The following is a 20,497-nucleotide window of genomic DNA, read 5'->3' on the forward strand; positions in this document are numbered from 1 at the left end:
GAAAACAATATTAAATTTACTCTAAATATTTCTCTAAATAAAATGGCTATATTCTTGTCTTATTACAGCTTATCAAGGTACAATGTCTATTTGGAAAGTATCTAACCATTTTGAATACCTTGAGACCAGTCACGTGGCCTTGATATAACATGGCAGCCAGTCAGAGGTGACCTTAATGCGCATGCATGAATAGTTACTGATTTTACGTTAAATTTTTTGTCGAAGAAAATAACATTATCACAGTTTGTAAATCTAAAACTTTATAAACAACGTAAGCATACCTAGCAAACAGCATATTATAGTGAAAATAATTAATGCAACAGAAACGAATACGTAAATTTCATACACGCCAACATCTTTTAAAAATCAGAATAAAAAATAATAAATATATGTTACTGAAGAAAAAACACCAGCTCTTAACCTACGAAGTTCAATCCATCACACTTGCTCTTAATTTGCCTTCATTCTTTTTGTTCTCTATATTATGCTTGAGGATTGAACTTGAGATTGTGAAACACATTACATACGAATTGAAATAATATCACTTAGCCTTACGTCCTCACTTAGTACAGTGAGTAAATCATCCTGTTGTCACTAACGATATCTTTATATTTCTCAGCATGGTACTAGAAATTGTTATTTTTTTTAAAGAATCAAAGTAGGGAGTGGACAGTGTCTTATTTGTAAAAACATGTCAGGTGCAGAAAATATAATTTAAAGCAGCATAGACAGGGTATGGAAAAACAGTGCCCAAATTGCGTTCCTCATTTCGATTACACTTTTCGTATTTTGCCTGACAGCCAGACCATAATATCTTTGTAGTCTGTCTATGGCTTCATCTGTTAGTCAGCCCCTACCTGCAATGAATTTACCGTCAGCTAATAATTTTTTTCCTAGTTTTGTTTTTAGACTTCTCAATTGAGAACCCATTCTCTTTTGGATGTGGCCTATACATTCAAATTTTTTTTATAATAGTGTCATCACCATATGGTTTCAGTGCCTCAATTGTTTTGAATGATTTGCAATCACCATCTCCTAAGAAATTTACGTATCTAGCATTATACAAAGGAACTGATCTTTCATGTATATTTCACACACTTTGAACTTCCATCGCACCACTGTTTCCTCTGAAATTGGCTCTACATTTATCTGTATGAATGTCTCTGCTTTGCTGAATTTGAAAAATATTTTGAAAAAATTGCAACATCAATCATTTTAGATTTATCCCCACTGGTAGCTGTAACCACATCATTACAGGATTGGTGTCCTCATTTCTGCCAAGATCCATCTAAAGCTACGGTTAGATCTCTATTTTGAGGGTTTTCATGTTTACTTACTGCCTCCTCAATAGCATGTTTCATACTTTCCTTGGCTACATCCTCTACTGCAGATCCCACAACATTGATGTAACTTCCAAATTTTGTCACAGGCTTTGGTAAGTTCATCATTCCACACAGCATTTCACTGGCAGCAATACCTTTCCCTACTGAGCGAAGGCCATAAACTAACCTAATATTTAGCGCATAGAGTTTGCTCTTATTTGAGTCACATATCTGAACAGAGTTACAATTAAAAAAATGACACTTCATGGCCACAATTGTTACACACCAACAACATTTCACATGCAAGATCAATATGACGTTTTACAGAAAAATTAAGCCCTCCGCCACAATGTTTACAATTCACGTGATTGTGAAAAATATCAGACAGAATTTGAATGTTTATTATCTCATATTTTGTATTCTTTTCATCACTATCTTCCAAAAACTGCTTATAATTCTCATCACAGGAATTCAGTTTTTTCGTGGAAGAACTGAGAGAAACTGTAGGAATGTCACCATTGCTGGAACATGAGGTGCCCACATCGTTTATATTTTCTTCACTTCGTGGTTTCACTTCTTGCACATCACTTTTTATTTCACACGGTTTTCCCATGTTCTTTCGCTTTTTAAAGATTCTATTACTCAGTCTTATCAGAACTTCAAAACATTTCATTCATGAGTAATACATGGTTTATATTAATGAATTTTCATGAGGCATCCAACAAACAGAACACTTAGATACTAGTAGATCAAGAGCATGAGCTCAGACTCTGAAGCACACACAAACTCACAATGTGAACAACTTATTCGTATGTGTTGCACCAGATGAGCTACCAACTTGTAATGCAGAACTTAGTACTCCACACTTGGAAATACTTCTGAAAATTGATAACGAATATTGAGTATAAAAAAGCTCTTCACAAAAAACATTGCTTCACTCAGCTCTTCAACTTAACTAAGTGAACAAGTGAAATAAACAAACATTAACCGCATTAATCATCATCATCATCATCATCATCATCATTAGGGGACGGATGTTGATGACTTAAAAATCTACGTAAAATGATCACTAAAATACCCTTAAAATAGTGGGAAAATGACATAAAATTAAAAGAAAATGACATTTAAATATTATTCAAAGTACTCGCACCACAACTTCTTAAAAATTAGTGACCTTGTTTCAATGACTGCCCACCAAACTCGGAGAGAGGAGGCAACTTCCTGGAATTTGACTAAGATAAAGGAAAAGAGTATGCAATAAAATGAAGGTTTCAAGAGAAAACTATAGATTTTAATTAGGGTTTACAGTGTGTTTCAATCAGGGGTGGTCCATGTCAGTGCCTTCATTCTTCGTCTCCTCCTCTTTCCGCTCTTCACTTTTGTCGCCAGACCTTCCAGATGATGGAGCGTGAATGACAAAACAAATTGTGGTGCTGCGTGCATTTTTGCAATCTTTGTGTTAAAAATACTGTCTACTACAGTAGATCCCTTCCGAACCATATTGGGGACAAATGTTCTATTGTCCAGAAAGCGGTGAAAGTTTCCCCCTTTCCAAATGTAAATTCTAAAGACACCCTGGTACCGACAAAAGAACAGTAGCAGTCAAAGCCCTAACTTACACTAAACTGTTGTGAAACATTTTATATTACTTCCATTGTGTGAGGTGAAGTCTTCAGTGGAATGACGGATGGATAGTTTGTCTCAAACTATAAAACTCAAACTTCACAGTTATTCACTTATTCAGTAAGTAATTATTACTTTTGCTTAGAAAAAGATTTAACAAATCTATAGGTAAAGAAAAAAGTAAAATGCATTGCAATTGTCTAAAAGATCTTCAAAGTATAAAAAATGACCAAAAAATGCCAAAAAAATATATATAAAAATGACGTATTAGTTCAAAAACGTCAAAAAAATGCAAAAAAAGTGCAACATAAGAAATTATTTTTTTACGTTGATATTAACATAGAAAGGATTTCCATATTAATATGCATCATCCTAATGTGAAAAATAAGAAGATGACTTTTCATCAATATCTGCTCCCTAATCATTATCTTACTTTCACTTATTAGACCTGGTGCAGTGCCAGCGTTTTGAGGATTTCTCTATAGGCCCCCTACATGTTGGTTAGTAATAGACATGTTTTTTTGTGTATAAAGAATATGTTTTTCCCAATTGAATATGTATTTATTGATGTGATACATTGCTGACTCCATTTTTAATTCTTGCAGAATATTCATATTTATGTTTTTATCCAATTACCACCATGGTGGTCTAGTGACTAGATCACTGGACTTATAATCCTGTGGAACCAGATTTGATCTCCATCATACCCCCCGATTTATAACTTGTGTTGGGCAAGTCCATGATCCAGGTAACACGGGTTTTCTCCTGGAGCTTTGGTTCCCCTGTCGCATCCCAACAAATCTCTGTCAACATATCTTATCACGGGTGTAACATAGACCAGCCTCCTGTTGTGCATCCTGGGTATCAACTGTATTGGTAAATTGGTCTACACGACAGGTTTCATATGGGTGAATGACGAACAGTCAAGTACCCACCATTAATAAAAAAAAAAATCTTGTTATCCAATTTAGTATATCCAGCAGTTCCTGAAAAACATAATTTCACTAGTTATGATTCTTTTCCTGTAACACTTTCATATGGTGTGGGCTTCACTGCTGGTCTTAAGTGTTGTATGTTTGTGAACCATACAGTGATATGATATGATATAATATGATATGATATGATATGATATGATATGATATGATATGATATGATATGATATGATATGATATGATATGATATGGTCGACCTGGTTGGCGAGTTGGTATAGCGCTGGCCTTCTATGCCCAAGGTTGCAGGTTCGATCCCGTAGATTTACTGACATGTAAAAGATCTCCTGCAGGACAAAATTCCGGCACATCCGGCGACACTGATATAACCTCTGCAGTTGCGAGTGTCGTTAAATAAAACATAACATTAACATTTTATATGATATGATATGATATGATATGATATATGATATGGTCGACCTGGTTGGCGAGTTGGTATAGCGCTGGCCTTCTATGCCCAAGGTTGCGGGTTCGATCCCGGGCCAGGTCAATGGCATTTAAGTGTGCTTAAATGCGACAGGCTCATGTCAGTAGATTTACTGACATGTAAAATATCTCCTGCGGGACAAAATTCCAGCACATCCGGCGACGCTGATATAATCTCTGCAGTTGCGAGCGTTATTAAATAAAACATAACATTAACATTTTATATGATATGATATGATATGATATGATATGATATGATATGATATGATATGATATATGATATGATATGATACTGTATGATATGATATGATATATATTTATTCATCTATCATATATCTGTAAGACAAACCTATTACAATTCTATATTACCCCAGATCTGCCTTACTTTACAATTTTAATCACCTATGCCAAGTCTCACAACTAAAAAAAAGAAACAAAAACAAAACAAAAAACACACACATACACACTACAAGATCAATTTAATACACCATTACTTTTAACTTTCTCTTCCCACTTCATCTTCACTATCATTAAAAATTTGTCCAATTTATTTAACTCTCTTATATTAGTTATATTACATATTTTCTTATATTCTACATATCTATTCATATTCAAAAATGTATTATTTATCCATTTTTTCCTTGTATTGTCTGTTTCTTGACATTCTAATAATATATGGAACGCATCTTCTCCCATGCCACAAAGGGGGCAGATATCCTTCTCTCTGGTACCCCTCCTGTTTTTCAATATCCATATTCCTAGTCTCCACCAAGCTAAGCCCATCCTCACTTCCCTATTATTTATTCTGACATATTCTTCTTGTTCCCATGACGTTTTAATGTCCTTATAGTTACTTAATGTTCTTAATTCGTTGAGATTTTGATATAATTCCTGTCTCGTAGTTTAATTACACCTCTCTTTTACGATTTTACAAATTACATTTAAATTCATTTTCCCAATTTCCTCCCATAACCATCTTAGACCTAATCTACTCACCTTGTTCTTTAAATCTTCTAGCCAATTGGATTTCAAATTCGTGTCCCAAAGAAACTGCAAACACTTCTTTTCAATGGCACTATCCTCCTTCTCCAAAATATGACCTAAGAATTTTATTTTCCTTACTAATATCGTTCCCATAATACTATCTATCCCCATTTCAAATCTAGCAGCTAGGTTAGAGGCGTACGACGGTATTCCTAGAAATTTCTTACAAAATTTAGATCTAATTCTGTCAATAAACTGGCTAGATAAATCATTACCCCAAATTTTCATATTATGCAATATTTTTGATTCTACCATAGCCCTATAAATATTAAACAGGTTTTTTATCTCCATATTCTGCCATTTGTTCAACCACTTATCTATTGCTGTAAGTGCACCATTACCTTTATTAAATGCCACTTCATTTTGAGTCATCCATTTACCCTTCCCATCTAATATTACACCTAAATATGTGAATCTAGAAACGCAATCAGTTGGGTCATTGTTCAGAAATCATTTCTCTCTATTACTCATTATACTCCCGTTTTTACAAATTAGGATTTTCGTTTTATCCCCGTTTATTTTCAGGTCCCATTTCATGCAATAATTTGAAATTTCGTTAATAGCATTTTGTAGATCAATAATCGAGAAAGAACCAATTGCACAATCATCAGCGAATATTAGTCCCGGCACCGTTTTGTTGAAAATGAGAGATATATATATATATATATATTGAAAAGAAACCATAGAGTATTTTAGATACTTGGTTAATAATTCCCATTGGCCTGTTATAATTTATCATTTTTACGAATGTAATTTCTTCCTTTAGCAAGTACATAACCTAAATTCTATTCACTTGTTATATTTTGATATATACGATTTCCTTTCCTGTAAATGCCATGACTTTCGATTTAGATGTTCAAATTTTCATATTTTATTCCGTGACTAAAGGTTGGAGATAGCGAACCACTGACCATGTCTGCAAGGTGTATTATATTATCTGCAAATAACTTCTTAAGATTCCTTATGGTTCTTAAAATGTATTGGTGAAAAATATCAGCATAAAATATGTGGCATTACAGTTCTTGTACTACAGTACACCTTGGCCGCTGTACATATGTATATCTGTCCTGTACATGTCTCCTCCATCACTTTACTCCCATCCTCTCCAGATCACTCTCCACTCCATCAATCCATCTTGCATGTGGTCTTCCTCTAAAGCTTCTTAATAGAACAATATATTTTTCTTAATATAACAGTGCTACGACATGCGTTTCCCAGAGCTAAGTTTGACATTAGCTGGGATGGGTGCAGAAATCTTGACCTTTCCGTCAGCTTTTACATATGTGACTGGTGCAGCTCATTGGGAAACTATTCTCCGAACCAGAGCAATTGAAAGCCAGAGCTATGTGGTAGCTGCTGCTCAAACAGGCTCACACAATAAGAAGAGAATATCATGGGGACATGCAATGGTATGTAGAATTTTGATCACATGTTCATCAAATCCTCTGAATTATTTGTCACCTCTCTTAGCTGTTTCAGACAAGGCATTTATTTCTCTTTACTTCTAAATTGAATTTGCATCTGGAGCCATTCTTGTCTCTCCTTAGATTATGCAGTCAACTCCGGATATAGTGAACCTCTGCGGACTTGCATATTTCGTTCACTATATCCGAAGTGTCCCCTAACTTTAAATGACAGAAATGAATGAAATTGTGAACAAGAAAATAAAATATTTCATTTTTGTGGAATGGATTACACTGTATACTGTTACTCACAGTTGATTTACTTAAACTATGCTGCCGGCGCAAGTCCACTTGCAAAAGACCACATTCAATGTCACTTATAATATTCGCCTTATCTTCCAAAGAAAACACTTTACGCTTCGACATTTTTATACAGTACATTCACTGTTGGAACACTAGATCAGGTAGAAATGACAAATGCTGTTATGGTGTGACTGCGTACTCAGCCTTGGAATTTCTGGGTCACTTAATGGAAACTGGGAGCGAGTTGATGGAGTTTGAATGCCATCGAAATCTTACCTTCATTTATACTCAGGACATAATATCCATCCCCTTTTAATAAAAGAAGACAATTTCATTTTCAGTTGTTTCGATTTGTCTATGGTTTCGATGCTGTCAGTCATAATGGCAATGTTCCTGAGAACAAAAGGCAACCCTTTGATGGTGAAAGATTAGAAATAACAGTGAGTAGAGTGTCTGAGAATAGAATGTCAACCTTTCGACGGTGGAGTGAGGCAGTTCGTCACCCATTGCCTAGATTTACAGTACAGCTCACTGTCTAGGAATCACTAATCCTGCCTTTGTCTTTTGACTAAAGGAGTAAGAAACTTGGAATGTTGTTCTCAACACATTCTTCCAATTTTATACAAGAAGGTCTGACTTCAAATAAGAATTTGTCAGGATACAAGGTTCACTATAATTGAAGCAAGGGTTCACTATAAATGGAAATATTAATGTACTTTTTAATGTACGCAGATCGGGACCAACGATTTAGGTTCACTATAGCCGAATGTTCACTATATCCAGAGTTGACTGTAATAATTATCCACTGGCTCGTATTTATGTTTCTAGAGCATAGTGTTGATAATTTGCTATCGTTTTATGTATTGATGTATATTCTCTTGATATTATTCTAGATGTTGAGTATGTAAGGGAACACAACTTTGGCTTTTAAATTAGTTGTGATTTTTCAGTTTTGTGCGTTTGATAAATGTTGATTGGCAAAAACGAATGTTAAAGAAATAATATTCTTCAGTTGTCAATTTGGATTGACAAGAACTATGCCCGAGAAGAATTATTTAGTGGCATTACAGCCTACGTCCTATCCTTCACAACTTGCTTTCAAATTTCAATATCTGAATTCCTCCCACTAAATTCTCCAATAATCCTGGGTGGCAATAGCCCATAGAGGACAAAGATTGACCAATTGATTGCTGGCTTCACATTTACATGTCTCAGCAAAGGTGGACAATTGTTCAGTTAGTACAGGGGTAATGTGTGATTAGCATGACGATCCCCCAGTCATTATACACCATGATTAAAAATACTTTGTGGTTGCACCAGAAGTACCTTTACAGAAAGTTATAACAGTTTCTATGGCAACAACAAATCTAGGCCTGTCTGAGTTGTGATGTAGTAGTGTTTTTGCCACTTCATTTTATGAACAAAGCCATGCTTGTTCGCACTTGTATTTTGTCTGCTGATTGGCATGTGTGCCAATTGCCAGTTAACGTGAACGAGTTTGTTCTCATGTAATTCACTGTTAAGTGAATTTGTTTCGTTGTCATTGTTTTATTATTTTATTATCTGTGTTTATTTCGTAATCCTGTTCTCGGGACATGATGTTTGTTTAGTTTTAAAACACACTGACAGATTGCATGTACACATCAAGTACCAGAAGAGTGAAACGTACGGCAACATTGCTTTAAGGATGCATCATCTGGTGATCACAGAGTATTTTAATTTCAAGTATAACTGGTTCACAGAACTTGATTTCTCTGAATATCAAATCTCCCCAAATTCATCATAATGTATTCATTCTCCTCTAGTTCAGCAGTAATGTCATGCATTCATCTGCAACTCGGTCTGTCTTCTTTTCTTTCTCATCAAAGAAAGTATTGTGCTGCTGCAAATAAATTGATTTTGAGATTCCCCGTTTTCAGCATCTCTGATAGTGAAAAATTGGTTTTGGGCATGCTATCTGCCTATGGGACATTCCATGTGAAATAGGACATCAAAAAAACCTTACAAATGTGTAAAATTATATGTATACAGAGATAATTTTCTTGTTTTAATGTGTTAAATATATCATACTTATACATATACTTGAAATTACTTATGAATGATGATAAATATTCCAACAAAAGTTCATATATAGGTGAGAGTACGATTTTCGTAACTGTGCATGCACCATATTTTATATTAATTTTTAACAGGGACATAAGTAGATATATTGATACTTCATGGACATCCCTACAGATGGCAGTAAAAAAATAACTGATTCCTCTCTCTCTGAAGAAATTGCATCAATTTTTATTTAGGCATTACATAGAGAAGTCTTCTTGTAAAAAAATGATTTTGTTAAATTATATTAGTTATGCTCATGTCTGGTGATAGTGCACATACGCTTCACTTCTGTACATGCGACATCAGGAATTTTCCTGCACTGCTAACAGAATGGCAGATTAATTTGTCTAGAGGGTACGAACATGTCTTAGCTCCTATGACAGTCCATCAATCGCACTGTAATTTTTTTTATTGATAGGTCAACGTTTATGGAAAATGTAGAAAAAAAATCGAAATTAATACCTTTTTTAAAATCAAAAAGAAAAAAAATACTAACTTCGAAGCGATCTTTTCTGAATAGATATTTACTTCTTCAAATGTTGGTAAGTGGCAAACATTGATTGTTTTTCACGTTATATGAGGAGGTCAAAGGGAGATAAATGTTGAAAAACGATATAAATTACTTTTACAAGTTATTTCTGCTCAAAATCTTTACTGGTTTGCAAGTTACGGCAAGTTAAGAGTCAAGGCTTAATCAAACATGTGTAGTTTAAAATAAAACACAAATTTGTGTAAATTGAAAGGCACGAATACTATAGTAAAGTTACAAATAACTAGTAAAAATCGTCCCTCCTAATTATAAAAGTCACCACTGACATCTATGTAACACCCACAATCACCTCTCCGAAGTCACTCTGAAACAAGCTGAGACTTGCACTGCAAGCTTGCGTAACCTTGACTTGTGTGCTGTTGGCATGCAAGACAGATATAAGAAACTTAATTTCTGGATATGAAATATTTTATGTTTATGCTTGCATACCTTGAAGCAGAAATCTGAAAGCTGCATTAATTAGTCCTTAAAGTTTGCAATATGGCTATTATTTTAAGTTTTCATTTTATTTATGGGGAAATAATTTAAATACGAATTAAATCGAGAGTGTCCTAAACTTATACAACAATGAATATGTTTTACAAATCACTATGTATGAGAAGATAAGAGCTTTAAAATGAGGTATTGTTCAAATTTCAATTTTAAAGCATTCGGTAGCTATGGCTGCATAAAGAATGTCATTTTCTCTTAAACGGTAAATTTGGCGAATTTTTGTAAGAAAACTATATGGCGTAGGTATGTCATATATCGCAAAAACATACATCTCTCTAAAACAATTGATTTTGTACAGTAAACTGAGAAACATCCATTCCAGTTACACAAACACCACACAATTAATTCTCACTTGTACTGACTACCAGACTCAGAAAAACTTAACTGTCCTCCATAGGATTTGTGTGAGTCCAGTTGTGTTGTGTTATTCCTGCATTATCTTATTGTTATCTCAAAACTTGACATTAGCCAGTGTGAGAGGAACTCCTATCACTGTGTAGGAATGATGTTGCTGATATGTATATAGACAAAAACATCTGTGTGTACAAGGTGATAGTATTTACTGTTCTCCAACCAGGAGATTAACCGTGAAAGGAATGTGCTTACTATTGTGTCATCTATTGGAGCGAAGTAGATAGATAATATTACCGTTATAACGTCAGTTTAAAGAAATGCGCTCTCCTGCATATGTTATTTCCTGTATGGAGAGATTGAAAGACCAGGAAATTAACTGTGATCTAATTTTGTAACTAGGATAGTATGAGTATGTGTGTATCAGTGTTATTGTTTGTGGTTTGAGAGTTAGCCAATGGAGTTGCGTGTACCCACGTGTGTGACCTTGTGACATCTTATGACATCAACATTCATTCACAGCATTTCCCCGCTGCGTCTCATTCCCCTGAGACTTTCTCCTCTTTGGAGTATAGTACTCTTCATGCAGTGCTAATTTAAATATTTGTTAAATCTACGCGAAAATTTTATTTTATCTTTTCTGTGTGTATTTGATTGTGTTTTAGAAAATTAAGTTATGCAACATTACTAACCCATATTTCTATCTCAAATACATTAAAAGAATGGAGTCTTCTTGTGCATGTTTAAGAGAAAGCATACTCTTATAAAAGAATAAAAGGCAATATCAGTTTGATGATTATGTTATTAAGCAGTTAAAATATGATATGAAATACGATTTAAGTATTTTGTTGCTATTTATAATTAATATACTAAGAAAGCATTGCACGAAAATAGTCCCAAACATTTACAAAGATTAATACACAATATTTCATTGTAAATGTTGCAAGAATTCACAATTTATTCGTAAGCTGATTGATTTTTATTTATAGAGTATGAAAGGATTTCAAGGGTATTGTGACCTCTATTAATATGTACTCCCAATACTAAGAAATTGAGAGAATCACCAAACTCCAAAATCAAAGTAATAGAAATCATGAATTCAACCCTGAATTTTCAGAATTAGTAGCAGAATTTCAATAAGACATTAAGATTGAGGAAATTTTCACACGTTCAGGATCTTGTACAATTACATAACAATTTTACACTGTACCATTTATTACAATGTTGATTAGATTGTAGATCCATGGGGCACCGTGATAGCACATTGCAGTGAGGATATGAACATTGCAACAGCTGAAATCAACCTGAGTTATGTCCAGATGTTAAGAGAATCAATGCCAATTTGGAGTAATCGCAGAAATGACCTGTACAGAATGTTGTTACCAAAGCTGCATGAGGAAAAAGAGTACAAGTGGGGCAATACTGTGATAAATCCAGAGAGTATTGTCTGCAAGACGTCACAATGCTTGGCATTTGTAAGCCGTATGAGTATTTTACCTGGTCGTATCCTTTTAAAATGGAAGAATTTTGGGTTTTCAATCTCAGTCTGCTTGACTGTGATACAGAATTGAGGGTTTTTCTGCTACTTCATAAACTTCCTTCTGGTATTATAGTTTTTCTTGTAAACTATCACTTTCATCTCATCATCATCGTCGTCATTGTTGTTAACATGGGTCTAAACAAAATCTCTTCTGGAAGTCTTTTTTTCAACATTTTACCTTTGAAATTACTTCCCAATATTTATCCTTGGCGTTCTATACCTTTTCTAACTTGGAATAAACTTTCCTGTGGTGTAACAATCTTTATTTCATACTGTGTCTCATTTCACTACTTCATGGTCTTACAAAATGACTGACAAACAGAACATTACAGTACAATGTACTGTAATATACACAAAAGGGACGCCAGCATCACCAACATATGAATAAACCATGGAAAACTTAATTAGTAACTTCAAAACTAAACAAGTAAAGGTACGGTATTTAACTTCGAAACTAAACAAGTGAAGATATATACAGTATATTTATTATACAGAAAAATCCTCTTTATTTACTTCCAAATTATTTTATTATACTTCAAAAGTTGGTACAATTCGGGCCAACTCATTCACAGCAGAATTTAGATTTGTCCTTTTCTATTAATTATTGTTCAATGACTGTCACCACAATGGGCATTATGCGAGTAATTTAAACTTTATTATTAACAAACAAATGGGACATAATGCATTTAAAAGAATAAGGCTCTGTTTCTTCAACCTTTGTTAAAATGCACCTAACATAGCGTTAATTAACTGTAAGTTAAAGGTATGAATTGCTGTTAAAAATATTGCATTTCTTCAACGTTACAATTCACATTTTAACTCTCTGATATGACCAGAGATTCTAGAGTTTAACCATAACCTATAACCAAGTATAGGCTTACTTCTCTTTTCTGAACTCTGACAATTGCGATTCTCGCTTGTTTCTGTTGTTTGATTCAGAGAGGATAGAAGTCTTTCTATTCTCTCAGGTTTGATTTCTGCTTCTTTCCTCGTCTGTATCACAATAGCATGGAGCGGCGTATTGGTGTTGCTGTTCTGAAATGGAAAATACTGGAACAAAAAGAAATCGTGAGACTAATTTCTCTTCGTTCGAAAGAAACCTTCTGCTGGAAATTATTTTGCAGTATAAACCAATTACTGAGAATAAACAAACAAACGGATCTAAGTTGAAAGCAATAAGTGAGGCTTGGCAGAAAATAGCCTATACCTTTGTATGAACTTCTGGTCTGTCAAATCACAGAAATAAACCCCTCTCTTTATGTATTCATGGATATCATTTTCTAAACAATCCAGATATATAAGTTCAGCATCTAATGCACCAGCCATATTGGATACTTCTATGCTAACAGAGAGTCAAATGGTTTAACTGCATGAAATTGGGCAGTTAAATTAACATAGGTTTTAACAGCCTGTCAGTACTGACAGTAGTTGAAAAAATGCTTCAACTGTTAAGTTTACAGTTAAAATGGAATAACACACTGTTATAATTTAACAAAGGTTGAAGAAACTGGGTCTAAGGTTAATATTGAATTTTTAACATTTTATACTACAATATTTTAGAATTGGCGTATAACACCCTAGATCATATATGTAACAGATAGCTCATCCCTATGTTAAAATCGGCAGCACTTTGAAGAGAACAACTGCCAGGATTGCCACCTGTCTGCCGTAAATGAACACAAGATGGCAGTACAGTTGCTAACGCAATTCAAATGGAAATTATGGCTTGACTCCTTATGTAACAACTAGATGGCAGCATAGTAAACCTGACAAAATTTGTTACTGTCAAAGCCTATAAGGCTGAGCTATCTGGGTATATATGATCTAGGATAACACTATAGAATAATACAGAAATTAGTAAATAATATTTAAGCTTACATCTAGATCATATTTATATTTATTGTACATTAGTGGCAAAAAAAACCGGACCAATCCTTGTAGCTGATTTCAGAGCCTTGTTCGCTCCAGAGCACGATAGACTGGTAACTAAGACTTTCGTTGTTTAAATCCTGCCTGGGAAGGAAACTTTTTTTTGTTCCTTATTCAAATTTATTCCCAATACTTTTCGATTGCAGCGATATTTTACTACTTAATTAACTTATTATTCCCAGAATATGAATTTTACCAGCAATCGAAAAGTATTGGGAATAAATTTGAACAAGGAACAAAAAAAAAAAGTTTCCTTCCCAGGCAGGATTCGAACCACGAAAGTCTTAATTACCAGTCTCTCGTACTCTGGAGTGAACAAGGCTCTGAAATCAGCTACAAGGGTCGGTCCGGTTTTTTTTGCCACTACTGTACAGTTCTCGTTACCCATAACACAAATTGATGGAATATTACTTCTATCGATTGTGGAAGTCGTACATATCTGTGACTGTTCTTGTTAAACTTCTACAAAATTTCTACTCCCTGGGATCTTTTTCCCATGGCTTCATTACATTTATCAGATACTTCTTTTCAAACTTCAAAATATCCATTCAAATTTCCTGCCATGGTTTTCCGTCTATCAACTGTTCCTGCATGGATAACCCCATAATGAGCATTGTTCATTCACCAACTTCAACAATAGATACAGGCCAGTTCATTCTGAGCATACTTTAGGGATGTTTTTTTTTTTACTGGTTGTTCAATACATAGATGTTAATATTCATTTATTAAAAATAATTAAATTCGACATAATATGAAATAAAATATTATACGTTACAAAAATAGAAAGTGTTTTAAAAATTCGTTTCGAAATTCTGGCCTCAGCTGTGCTTCGGCCATAAACATCTCTCATCTGTAAAACTTCTCTTTCAATCCTTGTTATTTAATTTTTTAAGATAAATTAATCTTCTATAGTTAATTTTTTTAACATGTCCGCATTGTTGTGTGTTTTGATATTGAGGCTTTTATTTTGAGTTTTCTTCCTGTTTTTTTTTCTCACTGTATTGTTTCTGATTTACCCTTCTACTACTTTTCAGTTTCATTTCATGTATTGTATTCCATAGATCTTATATTAGCATTGAAGCTACCCCTTTCCGCATACTGGGACAGATATGGCACATACCGGTTTTATATTCGTATAACTTACAATATAAGCATATATTTCCAACTGCATACAGGGACAGATATGGCACACTGTCAAGAAAAACTGGATTTGACCATATGTGATATCAGTTGAGAAAGAGGGAACTAATTAAGTTATTTGAATATTAAACCACTGTGTGCAAAACTGTCCTATGCAGTAAGGGGTTAAGATGTGGAACAATACAAGATTTTTTTTTACAAGACTATAATGTTTTGGTGAGCTGAAGGACAAATCTCAGATGGAATGCTTGTACTCTACATAAATATCTTGTTGATTTGGTTTATGTTTATGCTCTGTATGTTATTCATTCTTAATCTGTAGACATATTGAATATTTGGTCAGATTTGAAGAATGTACTTGTGACAGAATTTCTATCATTTTGTAGGCTTGCAAGAATTCCTCTTAGGCTAGATATATGATTAAAGGCAAAAAATATTGCTGACGAGAAACAAAAATGTCCAGAGGAATTTGAAAGATATCAAGAATTTGTTTTTCTCTCTCCTTTTCTCCAGTTTTAAGGATGTAATTTTCAGGTGGTGCGAAAAGTTTTCTGAGTTGTGGTATTTTAAATGGTGATCTGTCTAATGAAATATTGAAATTTCAATTATAAAATGTACTTACATTGTGTATATTTAATTTATTTACATGTTGTATGGAAAACATGATTTATCATAAAATTATAGAGTAAGGCCATGTCCCAAAGCTACATTTACATGAGCTGTGCACTAGATAGTTGACTAAATAGCCGGATATGACTTGAGAATTCATGATCCAAAGCTACATAGTGCATAACAATCAAGTCCATAGCAGCTATTAAATGAAAGTGCTTGCTTGATTGATGACTTATACAATAAATAAAATAAATCCCTCATCAGCATTTGAAGCTATGCACTCTGAAGATGCTTTGAAAGTAAAATAATTAGTACATCGTTAGTACCTTCTTTGAATTTTTTAAATATTTTATTGTAATATATATCGCCCTAAAATTTTCTACATAACTCATAATGAAGCTGCATTTGGACACTTTCTTCTTAATTTAGTGCTGCACCGTGATATCATGGTTTTTAGAAAAATAGTCTATGAAGGTCGTGATTCAAACATACATGTCCAAAGCTCTCTAGTGTATAGTTTACTAGTCATTTGCTAGTCACTAGTGTGTAGTATAGACTTGAGCTTTGGGACACGGCCTTAGATTCTGCTATTGACAATTATTGATACTGTACTATTAAAGAATGTAAGAAACAAAATTTCTTAACTCCCATTTTTGAATTGATATTACTAATTCTTCATATTATGCTTAACTATAATACCAGATGTAGTGGTGATTCCTCTGCGAAATGTGAAGAAATTATCAGAATTAAATACAGAAGAGATGTGTGATATGTTTTCTCTCATTCAGAGGATTCAGAGTGCATTTGAAGCGTGCTACAATATTTCATCAAATACTGTATATTTTAAAGATGGATGCCAAGTAAGTAGTATAGAAATATGTGCCATAATATTACGAGAGCCTTACTCACAATCTCTCTTGCATAGTGACAGTCCATTGTGTATACATCCCCAGCCAAAAACTTTAATGCTTTATTCTTTATGTAAGTATAATAAACATTTACTTGTAAGTAAAGCTCATTGATTCTTATTTTGACGAGCATTTACTGTGTTTCTAAGGCTGTGTCCCAAAGTTACATTTACAACTGAAGTGAACTAGTTAACTAAATAGCTAGATGATCCACTGCTGTGGAGTAAGGGTTAGCCCTCTTGACCCTAAAACAAGTGGGCCGTCTACACCTGTGGAGTAACGGTTAGTGCATCTGGCCGCGAAACCAGGTGGCCCAGGTTCGAATCCAGGGCGAGGCAAGTTACCTGGTTGAGGTTTCTTCCGGGGTTTTCCCTCAACCCAATTTGAGCAAGTGCTGGGTAACTTTCGGTGTTGGACCCCGAACTCATTTCACTGGCATTATCACCTTCATTTCATTCAGATGCTAAATAACCTAAGATGTTGCTACAGCGTCGTAAAATAACCCACTTAAAAACAAAAAACAAGCGAACAGGGGTTCAAATTTTGGTCGAGACAAGTTACCTGGTTGGGGTTTTTTCCCCTCAACCACTCGAAGCAGAATTGTTGGGTAACTTCGGCATTGGACCTCAAACTCATTTCGTCTCCATTAGTTTCATTTTATTAATCATATTAATAGTTTACAGGTCGACCAGGATGACATGGCGGACATGGACCCAGGATCTACCTACAGGCGACATCTGTCTGCAGAAGCTGCACATATCCAGTGAAGTTGCAGGGCTTTAATAAGCAGACTGCGAGTGACCAGGGCAGTGCAGCTTCCTTGGATAGATGGCACCTTGGTGAGTCATGGAATCGATGGCGACATGTTCTTCTGGTTGAGGATGTAGCAGATTCAGGCATATGAATTGCGAACAGATGCCATCGATCTGAGGAGGCCGCAGAATAACATCACAGGCAAACGGAGGATCAGTCTCCAGTCAGAACTGGATGCTGTGACTGTATCAATACGATGACATCATGCAGTGAATCATGCGCTTGATGAAACAATCCTAATGGATTTCAACAATCATTCCAACATAAGGAGGTTGCACAATAAACCTAAGGCTGTGGTGCATGCCTCCAAAGGAAAAAAATAAAAATAGCTGGATGTGACGTCAGAAGTCATGATCCAAAGCTACATAGTGCATAACAATCAAGTCTGTAGTAGCTAGCAAACGAAAATGCTTGCTTGATTGATGACTTGTAGACTAAACAAACATGGATGCCTCATCTCAATTGGAGTTATGAACTCTGAAGATGCTTTGGACGTATAATGTAGAACAACATGTTAACTTGTTAATTTTCAACAATGACATTGTTAGTACTTGTACCTTATTTACATTTTTTAAATATTATAATATTTTAGGCCACTATCTTTTCCACATAATTCATTATGGTACTGCCTTCTTAATTCATTGCTGCACCATGATGTCATGGTTTTTAGAAAAATAGTCTATGAAAAAGCCCGTGATTCAAGCATATATGTCCAAAACTCATAGAGTTAATTCACTAGTCAGCTAGTGGCTAGTCACTATTGTGTAGTATGGACTTGAGCTTTGAGATATGGCCTAAGAATTATTTATCCATAAGATGATGAGTCCGTTTTGAATGAAATTGTGAACAAGAAAATAAAATATTTCATTTTTGTGGAATGGATTACACTGTATACTGTTACTCAAGTTGATTCACATAAACTGCTGTCAATACATGTCCGCTTGTGAAAGACCATGTTCAGTGCCACTTATAATATTCGCCTTATCTTCCCTAGAAAACACTTTATGTTTCGACATTTTTATACAGTACATTACATTCACTGTTGGAACACTAGAAACAAACGATCAGGTAGAAATGACAAACGCTGTTATGGTGCGACTGCGTACTCAGTCTTGGAATTTCCTGTCTCATTTAATGGAAATGGAAGATGGTTGATGTAGTTTGAAAGCCATCGAAATCTTACCTTCATTTATGCTCTGGACATAATGTCCGTCCCCTTTTAATAAAAGACAATTTCATTTTCCGTTGTTTTGATGCTAGCCGTGATAATGGAAATGTTTCTGAGAACAAAAGGCAACAGAATGTCAACCCTTCGACGGTGGAGTGTGGCAAGGTCGTCACGCATTGCCTGGATTTACAGTACAGTTCATTGTCCAGGAATCACTAATTCTACATTTGTCCTTTAACTAAAGGAGTAAGAAACTTAGAATGTTGTTCTCAACACATTCTTTCAATTTTATACAAGAAGCTCTGACTTCAAATAAGAATTTGTCAGGATGCAAGGTTCACTATAACCGAAGCAAGGGTTCACTATAAACGAAAATATTAATGTACATTTTAATGTATGCGGGTCGGGACCAACGATTTAGCTTCACTATAGCCGAATATTCACTATAACTGAGTTCACGATATCCAGAGTTGACTGTACTTTGTTCTAATACTGATTCTGAAATTGTTTACATATAAAAATTTTAATATACGCATGGTGTATACAAATGGGTGTCAAATATTTTGGGGACATATTCCTAACAAAAAGCATTGAAAAAACTTTCATATGAACATTGTCCTCAGATGCTTAGTTTCACAGTTATGCTACTTTATTGGTAACAACTGATAAAAGTGTTACTAAGCAACTTATTATAAAAAATTCCTCAAAGTGGCCTCCTGCATCGATGCATCTCCTGAGCATGTGTTCCATGGTTTCACATAATCTGTTGAAAACACTTGGAGTGTTTATTTGTTGAAATCCATTTAGGATATGCTGTCAGAACATCAAAATTAGGTATAGGAGTAGCATATTGACTTCAAATATCCCCAGAGATAAAAAGCATTGGATTTAATTCTGATAATTGTGCAGGCCAGTTGTCTCAAACATGAGCTAATCAGGCAGACCTCACTCCTTCCGGAATAATGCTGCCCTCACGAGGGCAAGCTAAATAAACGTTCAGGTATGTTAGTACCAGTGATGTCAAACACCACATAATATGAACAGATTGACTCGGTCACTACAGTTACACATTGCTTTCCACTAGCGTCCATAGAGAAATGGCTGTCTAAAGTGGCTAGGAAATCTGAAAACTATGTGATATGGGAAAGTTTGGATAAAGATTATTTGTTTACAGAGAGTGCAACTAATAAGGTTCAGTGCTTGATATATGGACAGAATGTGAATTGTAAGAAATACAATGTCAGAAGGCTTTACATGGTTGAACATGAATCTCAATATTGTGGCATCCAGGGAAATGAGCGTAACCATTTACTACAGTGACTGAAAGCAGCAAGACGTACTGTATTAAATGTTCACCCACTGAATTCAGAAAGTTTACTTCCATTTTCCTTATGCAGAGACAATCACAGTGTCATACGCTTATGGCTTAAGTACATGCCTAACGTGAAATATAATACATTAATAACATGTTATGAATCAAAGGTGATGTGAGTGTACGTCTTATCACAGAAGAGTTACAGTCACCGGTCTCAAGGCTAAAGGTTACATCATTCTATGATCAGGTTCCTTCGGTTTCGCAATGACTAATGATGCTTTGCACAGTGAAGCTTTAACCTTGAGACCACTGGGGCAGGCCATTCAATGGATCTCCTTCAGCCAATCCATCTTTGCGGAAAACAGCGATTCAAATGACGAACTCTCAGACTAAATTGAGCTGGAACATTGTCGTTTGGGTACCACATTCAGCAAATAATATCCAGAGATACATTAAATTGGTGCAA

The 20,497-nt window shown here is 34.7% G+C and overlaps 1 protein-coding gene across 9 annotated transcripts in view; it reads left to right on the top strand.

The window, feature by feature from the left end:
• Positions 1–20,497, top strand: part of LOC138707836 (deaminated glutathione amidase-like) — an 84,081-nt gene that overhangs the window by 43,867 nt on the left and 19,717 nt on the right. For 7 of the 9 annotated variants that reach the window (XM_069837803.1, XM_069837809.1, XM_069837802.1 and 4 more), the window contains 3 exons: positions 6,601–6,813; positions 11,839–12,109; positions 16,530–16,687. In XM_069837803.1, the coding sequence (XP_069693904.1) occupies positions 6,601–6,813; positions 11,839–12,109; positions 16,530–16,687 (642 nt within the window). Of the gene's footprint in view, positions 1–6,600; positions 6,814–11,838; positions 12,110–16,529; positions 16,688–17,411 lie in introns of all 9 variants that reach the window. The other 2 variants (XM_069837808.1, XM_069837812.1) reach the window with 2 other exon arrangements.

The sequence above is a fragment of the Periplaneta americana genome, chromosome 10 (assembly GCF_040183065.1).
Source record: "Periplaneta americana isolate PAMFEO1 chromosome 10, P.americana_PAMFEO1_priV1, whole genome shotgun sequence".
In the NCBI taxonomy this organism is placed as follows: domain Eukaryota; kingdom Metazoa; phylum Arthropoda; class Insecta; order Blattodea; family Blattidae; genus Periplaneta; species Periplaneta americana.